Genomic DNA, 16,278 nt, shown 5'->3' on the forward strand with positions numbered 1-16,278 from the left:
ACATGTGGATTAATGCATTAATTAGGGTGAGATGGAGAAGACAAAAACRTTCTTCATTTCTCATAGGCAGTACCTAACTCCTTTACAATTAGGAAACCCATTTCCTGATAAGTTTTTATTTTATAAAAATCAAAATAAGGAACTRTTAGCGTGAAATCGTGAGTACCCTTGGTTCCTGTGATTTTCAGGGATTGCTTAGCACTCGTGCTGTGGCTTTCAGAGTATGCAGATAAGGCCTCAGTTACATCAAATGAAGTCTCAAGTGCATCCTTTGAAAAACCAAGCCTGAAAGACTTATGACCTATGCTTCCATTATTTTCACTAGAACAAAATGCCCAAGAAAAAAAGGTTATACATATATAAATATATATATATATATATATATATAGAGAGAGAGAGAGAGAGAGAGAGAGATGGAAATATATAAGTGAACTGTTAATGTGAGGAAAGACTCAAATGTGTATTCCAAACAGAGAGTTAAATGCATCTTGGTCACTTCTGCCAGCATTCCCAAGTCATCATTTCACCCAAACTTTTGGCATTTTCAGTGTAGAGAAATGTTTCTTCCCTTTTTTTTTTTTTTCCTGGATATATCCAGTTACTTTAACCGCACAGTTTCTTGCTCATTTTATTATCATTTTGTCTTTTATTTTTCTCTTGTTATTGAGAAAAATACCATTCATATTACTTCACAGTAACTGAAGATTCGCAAAAACTCAGCAGCAAGAATTTTCTTCTCCTTATAGACCTATAACAGCTATTTCACAAGATTGAACAGCTAATAAATTTATTTGGTTCCCAGTCATCACAAAGATTGTTAATAGGAATACCTGAAAGAAAGGACACCATATAGGCTGGCATGTAGGCTGAGTGCTTTCTGAAAGAACAGTTGTGAGGATTTGCTGTTTGCTGCTTAAAGCAAGATCTCTGAGCCCTCTGCCTGCAAAAAGCAAAATATTGGTCTAGTAATTAAAAAGGTCATGGACTAGAGAATTCATTGTGGATTTTACCTAAGGTTGTTTGATGCAAGCATTTTGCTCTTGCCAGAATGAACAAAACCTAAACAACAAAAGCAASAAGGGGGAAGCAGTAAACTTGTATCAACAAGTCAGAGAGAACCACTTGAAGCTCTCTGGCTGCTAGACTTGGCATTAATACAACTATAACTTTAGTATTTATTTCTGTTTTACTGAAAGGACAAAATGATGACCAAAATAAACTTCAGGTTATTATATACTCATATTCTTATAAAATAATTTTGTGTCAGTGTATTATAATATTTATAGATTGAGAAAAGTATTTAAAGTGCTTGCTTTGGCTAATAAAAAATTAGCAACCGCAAAAATAGGTTGAATGGGGTTTTGGTGTTTGTTTTTGGTTTTTTGGGGGGTTGTTTGTTTTGGGGTTTTGTTTTGTTTTGTTTTTGTTTGTTGGTTTTTTTGGTTTTTTTTTAATAAAAGGAACTAGGTATCCTAGTAGAGTGAGGAGTTACAATAATGTGATTGTTAAGAACTTCCTGGTATAGCTTAGTAACTCATTTAGTAAACTGGGAATACAAATGGTTTATTCCTCCCTGAGTGAAGAAGGAATACTGTGTTGCTGAAAACATTATATTTTTAGGGAGGAGTAAGTGTACATTCTTCTCAGGAAATAAAAAGGAAACATGGTAGAGGAAGATAAAATTCACTGGAATTACTCCACAAAGTGACTCAAGAGCTCTGGCTTACTTGAGATGCTGCAGGAGAAGCAATGAATTCCACATGATAGGATTGCAGGCTYTCCAGACAGTCCCTGGTAACAGCTGCTTGCCAGAAGACCGACAGGAAAATCGTTCTGTTCGCATGTTTACTTGGGTGTTCCACATTTGGACTCACACACTGGCCGTTTTCCCTATTATCTCCTGTGTGCAGTTAGTCTCAACTTTGGATGGTGCCTGTCTCTAACATGCAGTTTGCAGCACGGTTGCAGACATTTCCATGCTCTGGGGCAATGGAAATCTGGGAAAATCCTGAATGCTGACACCACGTTCTTCCTATTTTAGCCCTTTGTAATGCCACTGCATCTTCTTTGTACTGCCTGAAAGCTGGTTTGGCTTTATGATTGTCTTAGAAACATTTTGTTCTGTGGACCAAAGCAGCATACTTAGAGCATTTCTACTTCAACAAAATCACTTCTTATTTTCCACTTCACCATGACATMTCAATGATTGGCTCAGGACAGAGAAGCCAAAATGGGATTCCAAAAGTGCTACACCTTTATTTGTATTTGAAAATATATATGTTTAGAGGCCCAAGTGGCATTTCCCAACCTACAAACTCAAAAGATACGAAGGACTGGCTTCTCCTGATAAGATCTGCTTTGAGCATAAAAAGAGTGCACATCMTGCCTTTCTCTTGTCATTTGAGTACATGCTCATTGGCAAGGCTAGTAAGTGGTAGGGAAGAAAATAAGAAAGCACAAGCCAAATAAAAACTGAAAGCAGTAAAATGTTATAATATTGCTTTGACAATTCCAACTATTGTCTTACAGTTCCACAACTTTGAAAAACTTCTACAAAGTACTTTAAATTATTAGAAAAATATTCTACAACTCAGAAGCAAAATGTTTATGKATTGAAGAACAATGAAGTCTCATTGCACAGGTAACAATGACTGGCCTATAATCAATATAGCATTTTGGACAAAAGCTGCACTATGTGCCTTATTTTATCTCAGCAAAAGGTCTTTCTAGGGTGGAGAATAAGTAAAATCATTTCTTGAAAGAGTCTTGTTCCATAGTCACAATTTGCAATTTGCAAAGACAAATAAGTGATGTTCTCCATAGCAAAGGTCAAATAGTTCTGTTGCTTAAGCATGGAACTCAATACCAAAAAGAGCAAATGGATCATTCTGCTTTCTTTGTGCCATTCAGACACTAAACACTTAAACTCCTTAGTTTGTATTACTCCTGGCAAGATAACTTCTACGGAGGTATTTCTAAATCTTCCACAAGAGTCAGTTAAATTAGCTGCCAGAACAAAGCTGACTGGACAATCTCAGGATTTCTGTTTGTTTACAAAATGAACAGCCATTAGGCTTCTGAAAAACTCATCCAAATTCTTTAAGGGATACTGTAACTTATCTCGAATATTAAATGACTTATCCTGCATGGAAAAACAGATGAAAYTGTAGCTGGTAAAAGACACTTTAATCTTATTCTAAATACAGYTCTGACCAGTCAGTTATTGGTCACTGGAAACTTGAAACACTTCCTGTATTAAAAAAGTTACATCAGAGGCACAAAATAATGGCCTATGGTGGCATGGTGTGTTGCTTCGATAAGCATTTTTGGATGCCTATGTTTAGGCTACTGCTCTCCAAACACATAACTGGTATAGCAACAATGACAGTGGTTGCCAAGTTCTGCAGGTGTGATACTGGCAGGAATCCACTGCCAGTGGATTGCCTCTTGCCACTTGCCTCTTCAAAATAATCTGTGAATCTTTGTCTGTTTTGTAGGTCTTATTTTGTCTGTCTGCTTTGTAGGTTCTTCCAGGTCTGAAATCACAGTTATCCTACATCTGACAGTGCAGCAACCCAAAGAAAGAAGTGCATGTTAGATGATGTCCCAACAGAACTGATAAGAGGGAATACACACTGACAGAGTTGGTAATGTACTGGAAAAATATCCCGTCTCTAGGAGACAGAAGCTCTGGAAAAGAATAGAGATTATGGACACTGTAGAACCTATCCACAACAATGGTTAACAAAAGCAGTTGTTCATTGATCCAAGAGACTTGAAAGCCCCATAYAGGACAGTTTCATTTTTATGCCAGTGGAGGTTCATTTTCCAAACATTATCAAGTGCGTCATTCAGCCCTCAGCAGTCAACTGTATCACRTTGAGTTCCCAACCCCAAGGAAACAAGAAATCCACTCAGACATCGTAGTTGTGCTAAGGATTGCTTCTGATTCTGTACCGATCTGACATTTGAATCACACGGGCAAGAAGAGGTGGAAGAACAGGAAACACGGAGAAATACAGGCCAGAGTTACTAATTGTGCTGCCTAAAATCACTTCTGCAGCACAGATGTTCCATAAAGAACATTTCACTTTGTCTAACAACTTACTTTGCACTTTGTTCTGGTTTGCTTTATTTAACAATCTCTGAGCTTCAACATTTCTTCAATTCTATTATTTAAAAAAAAAACTTTGTTCATTGTTACTTGGTAAAACTAGGCTTCATTTTCAGTTCAATAGAATTTTGTGTCTGCTCATTTTGAGCCCCATTTTGAGGGCTGTCAATACTTTTTTGGGAATTTCATGTAAAAATTTTGCAATTTCCTGTATGRAACTGAGAAGCACCATGAGACTGATGCTTTGCAATCTGCAAAATTCCAACAAAAATGTGAAGATTTTACAATRCTCTTCAAGGAAATACTATTTTTTGAAAATACATTAAAGATTATAATATTGTTTAAAAGACAATGAATAAGAGAATGCAGGTAAGTAGAGAAAAATATATTTTTACAGGTAAAAATACTCCAAAATTAATAATGTATAAGTACTATTTTGTTTAACCCATATGATATTTTTTTAGGCATAAGCAGGCAGATCTATGGCTTTATTATATGTTGGTTTGCAAAGAAAAAAWACTTCATTTAAGAGTCCATAGAAAACTTAGTAAAATGTTTATGACCATAATAATGAGATGGCCTGTGTGTCTCATAAAAGAATGACAGTCTGGCACACTTGCAAGTTCATGCGTGAGYGCATTCCTCAGAAGATTCAGAGCATCTTCTCTTGGATACTGTGACTTGTGAAATTTAACAGTACCGGTGTTCTAGTTACCACTGGGAGTAGAAGGAGCAACAGTGAAATCCTGAGGGCAGGTCACACAAAATTCATGCAAATTAAAGCTAGATATCTTCATAAAAGTGATCCTTAGACCAAGCTTTTCTTTTAAACATCAGTATCTATTTTTAGGAGATTAAAGACAATAATGAAGAACTATATTCACATACCACTCCAATCCGGCTTGGTCTTTGTGTCTCTATGTAGATGTTTCCAACACTACGTACAACGTTTGAATTGGCAATATTCAACTGAAATTATTTCAAATTTCATAGAACTGTGTCCTTTCATTTTCTAGAATTCAATTTAAGTGTGAGATACCAGACAACTCAAGTATTAGCCAGAGTAAATAGTATTTTTTTCTCTCAATCGGTTAATGAACTTCTAATTCATATGTATTTCAACATTATATATATTTTAAAAGTAAACTAATCAACTAATCAGAAAAGTAGTGTTGAATATGTTTGGGCATATTCTCCTACTACATTTGACAGGCTTCAGAGCTAGCTGAATGTTCTACACTAAAGCAAAGACTAACTGTTGAATACATGATTTGACCCAACTGGTGAAACGTTATATTTTTGGCAGGCTGCCTATTGTCTTTTTTTGCAATTCTGTTTTATTTCCTTCTGTTTTCCTCTGTAACTTCCTTCCCTAGATGTTGGAATTGTCWAAGTTTTGTGTGCACCCTTTCTAAGCTAGTGGATATTTCATATATCTATGCTATTCAAGAGAACATTGTCCACGTCCTCCTGCCTTCTTGGGCCAGACTCTACATATGAAACTGGTTAGTATCTGTTTTACATTTGCAGCACTTAATGAATCCAGTGGGAAGGGGGCGATCATGATGGCAAAACTGTGCTCCAAGTACACTGTATCAGTGACTTTAAGCGCGCTCCTGCTTTGCAWTTTCTGTATGTGCTGTCTCTTCATCACAACAGCGCTCCTGCTTTATCTCTAAGTGTTTGTGGCTGTAGTGTCTTATCTTTATGGCAGGTCAGTGAACTCCCCAACCTCCACAACAGCCTCTCGCACAGAACCCGCGACCCATCAGCTCCCTTCCTCGGCTGCTGGGGGGAGCGCAGTGGGGCTGCCACCATGGCAGGGGCCAGGCTGAAAAAGAAAATTCTTTTCTRAGGCGGAGTTCTGAACGCGACGGGAGCGGGCAGAGCGGAGGGGCGCGGAGGGGAGCGCAGTGCCGCCCTGCTCCCGCCCCTGCTGCGTCTGTCCCGTTCTGTCCCGTCCCGTCCCGTCCCCCCCGGGCCCGAGCCCGAGCCCGAGCCCGCCCCACCCCGGCCGCCGGCTCGCCCCTCCCTCACGGCGCTGGCTGCCGCGCACGGGGCTCGGAAGATGGAGGRCTACGGGCGATTCTTGGCGCTGCTGGCCTCAGCGCTGCTGGTCGGCTTCGTGTCCGTCRTCCTTTCCCTCGTCTGGGTCTTCCACTACCGCGAGGGGCTGAGCTGGGACGGCGGCCCGGGGGAATTCAACTGGCACCCGGTCCTCGTCGTCACCGGCTTCGTCTTCATCCAGGGCATCGGTGCGTCGGGGCGCGGGTGGGCGCGGGGGAGCCGGGGCTGCCTGGGGCCGGGGCGGCGGCCCGCGGCCGATAGCGGGTGACAGCGGCAGCGCAGCAGCCGGAACGCGCTTTAGAGAAGCCAGCACACCCGGAAAATGGACAAAGAGTCCCTTGTTATATGTCAAAATTGCTACCTATGGGTTTTGGGTTGGTGGTTTTTTTTTTTCTGCAAGCACTTGTTTACCCTGGCCTGGGGACTGCCGTGCACTTTGAGGAATGCTTGCGAGGTGTGTTTTCCTAGGCAGCTTCAATTCATGCGAGCTGAAAATCGAAATGCCAGAAATGCCCTAGGAAAGTTTCTCTTTTGGCTCTCTTCCATGGCCCAAGAGGAGAAAGGAAAGTTCAGTACCACAGAAGCTTGAACGGGGCGTTTGCCAGAGAAAATGTAGCACCATAAACCCTACTAAAATGCAGTTCTTCAGCCTAGACTTAGCATTAATTGTTATGTAAACTACATATCYTAAATTTAATTATTTATTCTGTTGCTTAAGTAACATACAATTATTAAGATACATGGATTTTTTTTTAAATTTTTTTTATTATAGTTGAACTTTGGATATCATAGAGTTCAGCCTTGAACTAACATTTTACTATCACACTTCCAACCAGTCAAAAGGCTGGAAGATGCTGAAGGCTGTCTAGTTCTGGCTATGCAGGAAATGTTGTGATTTGAACTACACTGTAAATTTTTTTTCAGCATGAGTGGCTCAGCTTTGTGGCTTCAAGTTGCAAACTACTATTGAGCAATAAACCATTTTTTGAGGTTGTTTTACATAATATTGCTCAATAAGAAGTGAAATTTCAGGCTATAAATAAGCAATGAAAAACACCTGTTGACTTCATTAATATCTATACTACTTACTGTGCTCAAGCAACTGTTTTTTTATATAAGCATAGAACTTTTGAAGAAAATAAGGGGAGGGCTTTCAGCAGCTTTTTACTATGTATTTTTTATTCCTTCTCCTCTGAAACTCAGTTTTTCCCTGTGTCACAAAGGGGTTTGCCTCAAGCCCTCTGTAGGTAAGAATCTATGTAAAGCAAACAGAAGTTTACCGTAGCTAAGAAACTCCACATATACAAGGAATTCTCTAATAGAGCATTTTTTGGGGAGCATATCCTGTTACATAACAGGAAAAGAAAAGCTGTAGACTGAAGGAGCATTGTAATGAATCAGATTAAATATCAACAGATAAGATACCACTGTGAGTCTGGTTCAGATTTGGCTAATGGAAGTCTGCCACTGAATTCAAAGTACTTTTGATGAGACTGGAAAATCAGATATCTCTTTGGATACATACATGAAAAAGAAATCTTTAGGTAGTTGAAAGCAGAAAGGTGTAGCTAAAAAAAAATCTTGGTTAAATTTGTGTAGAGAATTTTAAATAATAACTAAACCAACTGTGCATACTGGGAAGTAGATATGCCCTAATAAAAGTGTTTTATGTGTCTTGTCAATCAAGTGGAAAAGCTGTAGGCATGYTAATACTTATTGTTTGTGGATCAACACCTATGGATAAATTATACCTGACAAAACACTGTCAGTGCGCAGTAATTCTMCACAAGATTACCTAGACTTAAGACAAGAAAAACACAGGCAATGAAACTCTGTGTGCGTATTAGCATGGTAACATATCGGAAAATAGTAAGAAAAAAAATGAGGAAAAAGTGAATATTAAGAAGAGTTTAATGGAGTAGCAGTGTGATAAAAGGGATTAAATAAGTAAATGAGGAATTCTTTATTATTATGTCTTATTTATATATACCAATGCAGTACTGTAGACTCGGCATGCTTCAAAGGAGCATTTGCATCATAGTTTGTGTTTGACCTGCAAATGATAATGGTTGGCTCTCTCTCAAAGGACTAAGAAACCCATCCAGATACAATGTGTTATAAGTGATTTTTGAGAATTTCCAATTCCTCACCTAATAAAAGAACATTTTTTTTTCTACAGAGATGTGACAATCTCTGTTGCAGACTGAGGAGCAGCGTGGTGGCTTTTGGGGTTGTGGAAGGTTGAATAGAGTGAGTCAGAACAAGAAGGGTGGGGTAGTTTTTGTCTCCATCCTCAGATCAGACTTCTACTGCTCATGAGTCAAGTATAAGCTCTATACAATAAAGTTGTAGGTTGACATTATAAAGCTTGGAAGGTGCTTCAAAAATAAACATTACTCTCATAAATGATTTATAAATATCATATAACTTGTATTTTAAACAGGCTTAAAGCATGAGGGTGTACTCTAACATCAGCAGCATACATAATAAAGAAATACAATACAAATCTTAATTAATAGTGCTTACATAGAAAAGAGAAGGAAAAATCCAGGTCTGCCACATCACTATGTGGTGTTACAGAATCAGTTAAGTTTTGTTGAGACAGTCTAAAAGCTTACCATGGCTGAAATACTTCTACTTTTCCCCTCTACTTCTCCCTTTCTGCTTTCTTCTAGACTCAGACCTCACCTTCCTACCCATTTGTTTGGGCCAGCTCTGGCCACTGTTGGATGCATAAACTGAATTAACTCAACTAGCAGAAAACTATCAAACAGACCCCCACACCCACCCCAAATTCATTTCTTTCTCAAATAGAAAGCTGAATTGCCTGCACAAAGGGTCTCTGAACTTCCACAGATGGGAGAAGGGAGATGGTGGACTGTGCAAGAGCAAGGAGAAGGAGTGCAAATCTATTTTAAAGTACACATATTCTTTCATCTTGAAATTGATAAAGATGAAGATAAAGATAATGATAAAGATAATGCTTGCTCTGAGTTATCTGACATGCGATTACTTTTGCTTCAAGCGGAAAATATTTCTTCAAAGGAAAAGCAGATAAATACTGGAGTTTCTAACATCCAATGGGCTGCAGAATTCTCAGGAACTGGAAGGGCAAATTATGGGTGACCTTCATCACTGGCAACTTTTGGAGAGGCCATTCTCTTGACAAGCTTAGTTGAGTCTCTTTGAAATAAWAAATGAGCATTTCTCCATTCTGCTGTTAGAGTGATTTCCAAATAATCTTGTGGGCATTCTGAACTTGACAAAASTAAACAACAGGATCAGCCAAGAAGGAACAGAAGAGGAAACAGGAGGAGGGAAGAGGAGCATTCCTTTGTGATAGCTGTGAGGTGCTGTGCAGTGCAGCCCCAGTGCACTAACAGAGCCACTCCATGTACCTTCAAAGGTGGAAAGCATCTCAYAAGCAATCGGTGACACTTTCCTACAACATGTAAAGCACATGCCAGAAATACTAGGAAGCTACTCTAGAATTTTGCCTGTACATTTGCCACAGGAGAGATGTCCCATGCCATATAAAGATAGTGCAAGATAACTCTGCCCTATGTGATGTGTCTTAAAATCATAGTTCAAAACAGAAATAAGTTCTGAGTCAAAAAGCTCAGTCTAGGGTGCCTAGGCTGTCAAATTTCTTAATGGTACTAAAGATCTGCCTCGAGAAAGTTCTTCACAAGGCTGCTTTACCATGTCATCMCCAAACATCCTGCAGCTCTGTATGTGCTTTTAACTCAGGCTACTCTAATTTTGACATGAAATCATGCACCACATCTCAGTAAGTTTTTAAGAGCTTGTACCATTGAAAGGTGAATATTCCTTCTCTCCCCTTTTTCCCCAGAATGTCTTCCTTCCTCCTGCAGGTCAGCAAAGCACCAGTTATGAGAAAGGCAGGGAGAAGCCCACAGATGATGGGGAAATGAAACTGTCTTTTCACATTGATAAATAAATATGCTGAATGTATAATTTCACACAAAGCCCTCACAGAAAGAGGATTAAACCCAACTGTAATATCATGCATATATCCTGGGCTGTGACAGGTACCATGTTAATGGATGGTATTGTTAACAATTGGCCAAACCATTCATCTGTTATTCCTTGGTTTTTTTATTGCACTATTTATGGGAAAGAGCCCCAAAAATTCAAGGCCCAAACAGAGATCTGAGACTTTGTGGACAARTGGCTATGGAGTTTGATAGTGATTTTGGAAGTTAAATCAACTAGATGACAACAAAAAAGATATAGAAAAATTTTAGCCCAGACGTGACCCTCTCATATCAAAACTGAAAACTGAGACTAGGACCTGTGCTCATTAAGTTTTCTTCAGGACATACAGAGTCCAGTACTCTGCTGCCCTTTGAATAAATTATTGACAATAGGGGGACATATRGACAATTATTGACTGTGGGACATATAGTGGGGAGGATTTATGGGTAATAGCCTCATGGCATGTTGAGGCTTCTTTGGGGTCTTTTGACATATCTGCTTTACAGATTACAGACCATTATCATTTGTACTAAGTTGATTAATATTAGTCTGATGGAAGATATTATTGGAAGCTGGCTGAACACAAGCCATTGTGTGCCCAGGTGGCMAAASAGGCCAACAGAATCTTGCCTGTACCACAAATAGTGTGGCCAGCAAGACCAGGGCAGTAATTGTCCCCCCTGTGGCTTGTACTGCTGAGGCTGCATCTCAAATMTTKTGCCCAGTTCTGGGCCCCTCACTACAAGACAGACATGGAAGGGCTAGAGCAGGTCCAGAGAAGGGGAATGAAGCTGGTGAAAGGTGTGGATCACGGATCAGAAGAGGAGCAGCTGAGGGAGCTGGTGTTGCTTAGCCTGGAGGAAATGAGGCTCAGAGGGCATCTTATCATTCCCTACAACTCCCTGAGAGGAAGTTGTAGCAAGTGGGGATGAATCTCATCTCCCATGTAACAAGTGCCAGAACAAGAGGAAATAGTCTCCAGATGCACTAGGGGAGGTTAAGATTGTATACTTGCAAAAATTTCTTCACTGAAAGGGTGGTCAGTATTGGAACAGCTGCCCAGAAAAGTAGTGGAATCACTGACCCTGCAAGTGTTCAAAAAACATGCAAACGTTGTGCTCAGGAGATCGTTTAGTGTGGATGTGGCAGGTTAATGATCAAACTCGATGATCTGAGAGTTATATTCTAACAGTGATTCTAGGATTCTGTGATTCTAATATTATCATGTATAGTCACATTTGGGGAACTGTTGGAGGTGATCATAAGCTCAGTGTGCTGAATCATACTTATGTAATAGATKGCTTGAAGACAGTCAAACCATCTTAAAAACAAGGTTTTTAACATTTTGTCAAATGTTTTTGTCTCTTAAGAGTCAGATTAAGATGCCCTTATGCTGAAAAGCATTTTCCCATTTAAAGTAGTCCTACTGATATCAATGTAATAGACAGTCATGTAAGTATCTATGCAATTGGAGAATAGCATTATCCAAAGTTAGCACAGAAAATAAATATTGTAAAGTAATCCTAAACGCTTTCTCAACGAGTGATCTTGTCAACATAAGAATCAGGCTATGTTGCTGCAATCTGACTAGTASCAGAAAAATCAAAATCCTATGCCAAATCTCTGTTAGATCAGTTTAATGACTAAGGAAAAGATGACACCATGTTGTTTACTGTGGTTTTTTTTTGTTTTTTTTTTTTGAAACACACTTAAATATGTGGTAATTTTTTTTAATAGGAAAAAATCCCCTAAAAGCTATATTTAAGCCTCAGTTGTATATTCAGAATATGCTATGCTATGTGTATCAGAAAAAGCCTTTTAATAAACATTTTTAGAAGATTAAAGACTGGATTTTACTGTAATTTASAATGTAACTATGTAAATCCTATAAGGTATAAAAACTTGTTTCTCTTCTTTCTTCAGCTATTATTGTGTACAGATTGCCCTGGACCTGGAAGTGCAGCAAACTCTTAATGAAGTTCATACATGCTGGATTAAATACCATAGCCATGATTCTTGCAATTGTTTCTATGGTAGCTGTGTTTGAATTCCACAACGCCAAGAACATTCCTAACATGTACAGTCTGCACAGCTGGATTGGGCTGACTGCTGTTGTATTTTATTCTCTCCAGGTCAGAATCTAACTGTATTTATAAACAGGTTGCAAATTTGAAGAGTGTTTTGAGTAATTCAGGTACAAYAGACTCTTGCTAGTACATYRTAACTACTGGGACAGCCATTCTACRCTCTGATTTGGCAAATTAGCATGTACATGTGCAAATAATGGATCACTGACTTTGAAGAAAAAATAATTTTTAAGCATTTTTTTTTTGTTTTTTGGGATAATGACCATTAATTTACAATAGAATTACACAGTAGTGTGTTTCTAAGCTCTATTAATTCCTGAATTTCAAGCAAGTTATTTTGTTTGTTGGCAGCATATTTAAATACAGTTAAAGCTTTTATTAAGGAAGTCTCAAATGGAGTAACAGCTTTTCTTTTTTTTTTCATGCTATCATAAATTTAACTAGTCACTTCTTGGCCTCAAGACTTGTTAATCAGCAGAACAAGTGCAGCRGGGAGCATTAGACATAAAGCCTCTGACATCAGAATGAGCTACGACTGCCTGCCCAGTTTTCCTAAATCAGCTAAATTTTATAGATATTCATGGGCATGCTTTTATCTGCTCCTCTTGGCAGAGAATTAGTATTATTATAATGTAAAATGAGCTAACTCAGTATGTTTTCATTTGGCAAAGAGCAACCATGCCCTGAAATTCACAAAGCATATACAAATGCTTCTGCATATTCATTCTGAACTCCCCATATTGTGTTATTACTTTACGGAAATTTATTTTGTATTTTTCTAAAATTTATTTAAAATATAAAAGAATAATCAGAAAATAAAAAGCAATAAACCCAAAGAAACCCTGGAAAAGTAATTTGAGAGCTAGAAAAGCTATCTTCCAGCGCAAGGCTTTAACTCCAACTGTTTAGCAGATCTAGGAAAGATTAAGAGATGCTTTGACTATGGTGTATTAACAAGATTCCCAGGGAGAAAACACCAGGCTCTCTAATCCATCATGGAAAGACAAAACAAGGACTCAGACTGGAAGTTAAAGCAAAATGAAATACAAATTCATGCACTATTTCTAATTTAGCACCCAGCGTGAGTAACAGTAGAACAAATGAAAGGGATACAACCTCAGTATGACTGGGCAAGCCTGTGACTGTGACCATGGGACATGATGGGTTATTTTCCATCACAAAATTAGCACTGATGGGAGGACTAATGTCCCCTCAATAACTTGATRGTACCCATACATGTATTCACTCTATAAATGATATATTGAGAAACCATTCCCCTACTAAAGATAGGCACTTGAATTTAACTGAAATTCYAAGAAATTTAATTAAGGTTTGTAAAATTATTTAATTCACTCAAGTCAGAAGGCTAGATTGCCTTCTGATGTTCTTTTATGTGCAAATCTGTAACAGGAGCAGAGAACGGGACTTGAAGAAACTGTAAAAGTGTAGCTACTCACACCTTTACTATATTAGTGAATTAGTGACAAAGAAAACTTGTGTTTCCAGTACTTAGTTTGGTTGGAATTTTGGCATTATCTTGGACTCTGATAYTAGGTAGGATGATATATAAAATATCTAATGCCTGCTTCCCAATTCTAATCCATAATTTTGTTTAGGTTTTGACAGGAAACACATTCAAAAATAGAAATGCCAATTGTTTTCAAATTTTTATCAGAAGACATCTAAGAATGGAATTTTTATGATTATTTTTATTGTGCTTGAGAAGTGCAGCTTGTTTACCATATAGCTTTAACTATGTATCTCTTTTGGTTTTAGCTTTTCTTGGGTTTCGCTGTCTTTCTGCTCCCTTTTGCTCCAGTTCATCTCCGAGCAGCTCTCATGCCAATACATGTTTATTCGGGTCTCACCATCTTTGCAACAGTGATTGCAACAGCTCTCATGGGAATCACAGAAAAGCTTATATTTTCATTGTAAGTATTTGTTTCCACTTGTTTATTAAGGTTATTTATTGAAAACGATACTTCCACTTCCACAGAACAATAAACATCTAGCATTGGGACATTGTTTTATTTTGTTTGTTTTAAATATACCTGTGTAGCAGAAGGATGCTGTTTTGAGACCAGGATTGTCTTTAAAACAATCTTTTCTGACCTTTTCTTTCTTGTTCCCCTTTCAAAGGAAAAATCCTGCATACAGTGAATCCCCACCAGAAGCAAATTTGGTTAACTGTCTTGGTCTTTTGCTCGTCATATTTGGTTCACTTATTCTGTGGATGGCAAGCAGGCCCCATTGGAAGCGCCCCCYAGCAGAGAACGCCAAAATTCTGAGTCCCATTGGAGCGACTCCTGAAGGCACAGAAGTAGAATCCACAATGACAAACAGTAGTAATGCAGATAAATCTGATCTGAGAATCAATGCAGAAGCAGCCAGAAAACAAAACATCAAATTTGATGAAGCAGGACAAAGATCAACTATGTAAAGAAAATACACAGAATAAAAGTACTAATATAATGCCAACTTCCCCCTGGTGAGGGYCTTCTAATTTAGTTATATCGATATATAAGTAGGTTGGGGGGTAATTTTTAGTATGGCTTAGTGAAAGATACTTAAGTTTTCTGCAAATGGACTTAAATTCCTGTAAGTCRCAAACATTATATTGRTTCATGCCTCGTCCTTGTTTAAAAMAACAAGAGCATGAATGACATCRTAYTATGGTAAAATMACATAATTGGAACTGTTTGCCATATCACTTCTTAATTTAATGCTTGTATCTCTTGTAGTCATGAAAAATTTAGTAAGATTCAGACTAAATTTTGCTCTTGAGTGATTTTGCATGTTATGAATCAGCCATGAAGTATACCAGACAGAATAATTTATTTTGTCACACATATATTTTCTGGTAATGTTCAATTTTTTAAAGCTCTGATTTGTTTAGCTGATTAACCCCTTCAGCAGCTGCTATGTTCTATGGGATTTGAGGTCATTCAGCACTTTGCAGAGTTGCTCCATAAAAATTTTTAATCTAAAGTTTTTAATTAAAGAGAAGAAATTAAAAGTTTGCTTGATATCTTCATAAAATATTATGTTTCCTTTAAAAGCTTCTGGGATTTTTTGTTGTTTTTTTTTTAATATCAGAATGTATCTGTTGACTTTTAAACAAATTCTACCAAATATATTGTATACAGACAACATTTGGCTTTGAATGCAATTATTACTGACCAAAGAAAATTTTAAGACCAGAATTTGTCTTATTTGAAAAGCTGTAGAAACCCACTTAGAAAAATGTATCACTTAAACKAAATCTTTCTTTTATCCCAGATGGCAGTATTTTATTATCTTTATTTGATTGCACTGTTCTGCTGATTTATGGTACTAGACTAGACATCAGGAGGTTAGAAATTAGAAAAGATGCTATCAGTCTCACAGAAAAAAAAATGAACTTCAAGTGAGCAATGCTTTCTCCAAAACACAGGTGAGCTTTGCAGATTTTATTAAAATGCTACCTGWTAACTGAAAGCAAATTTGGATTTCTCCACATTGATGTCAAAAACATTATTATCATAGGSATGAAGATATGCTGTAGTCTATAAGCAATCTATATAAACTCTGGGACTTATGAATATCAAATTACAGTGTTAAATAATGCAGTTTTCTCTAAATAATGCAGAGTCCCTACTCGCACTTTACTTATATAGCTCTTTCTAGTAATTGAAGTATTAATGCATTATGCTCATTCATTAATTTCACACATACAATTTCACACAATATTTTTACTACTGCAGAAGAATAATTATGATCGATTATTTGGGCAGTACATGTCCAAAATGATGAGYCATTCTATTATAATTTGTTGTAAAAGCTCCAGAGCTCACTAGGTCCAAATTTACCACTGTTCATGTTAGAMTATAGACAGTTTCAGACAGCATATAATTCCCTATTTTTTTTTAATACTACATAATTTTTTTATCTACTTCAGCTTTTAAAAATGTTTTAATACATAAAACTTCAAACATTTTTGTAGTTCACTGTGTGTTAGTACAAACTATATTG

The 16,278-nt window shown here is 37.6% G+C and overlaps 1 protein-coding gene across 1 annotated transcript; it reads left to right on the plus strand.

The window, feature by feature from the left end:
• The first annotated feature begins 6,056 nt into the window (after nt 1-6,056).
• On the plus strand, nt 6,057-14,928 carry LOC130581181 (plasma membrane ascorbate-dependent reductase CYBRD1). Its single transcript, XM_057379141.1, has 4 exons — nt 6,057-6,369; nt 12,104-12,312; nt 14,044-14,198; nt 14,407-14,928. The coding sequence occupies exons 1-4, from the start codon at nt 6,183-6,185 to the stop codon at nt 14,705-14,707; spliced, it is 852 nt and encodes a 283-aa protein (XP_057235124.1). The 5' UTR covers nt 6,057-6,182; the 3' UTR covers nt 14,708-14,928.
• Nucleotides 14,929-16,278: the final 1,350 nt, after the last annotated feature.

Source organism: Malurus melanocephalus, unplaced genomic scaffold (genome assembly GCF_030028575.1).
Source record: "Malurus melanocephalus ecotype Western Australia unplaced genomic scaffold, MMel_1.1 scaffold_390, whole genome shotgun sequence".
In the NCBI taxonomy this organism is placed as follows: Eukaryota; Metazoa; Chordata; class Aves; order Passeriformes; family Maluridae; genus Malurus; species Malurus melanocephalus.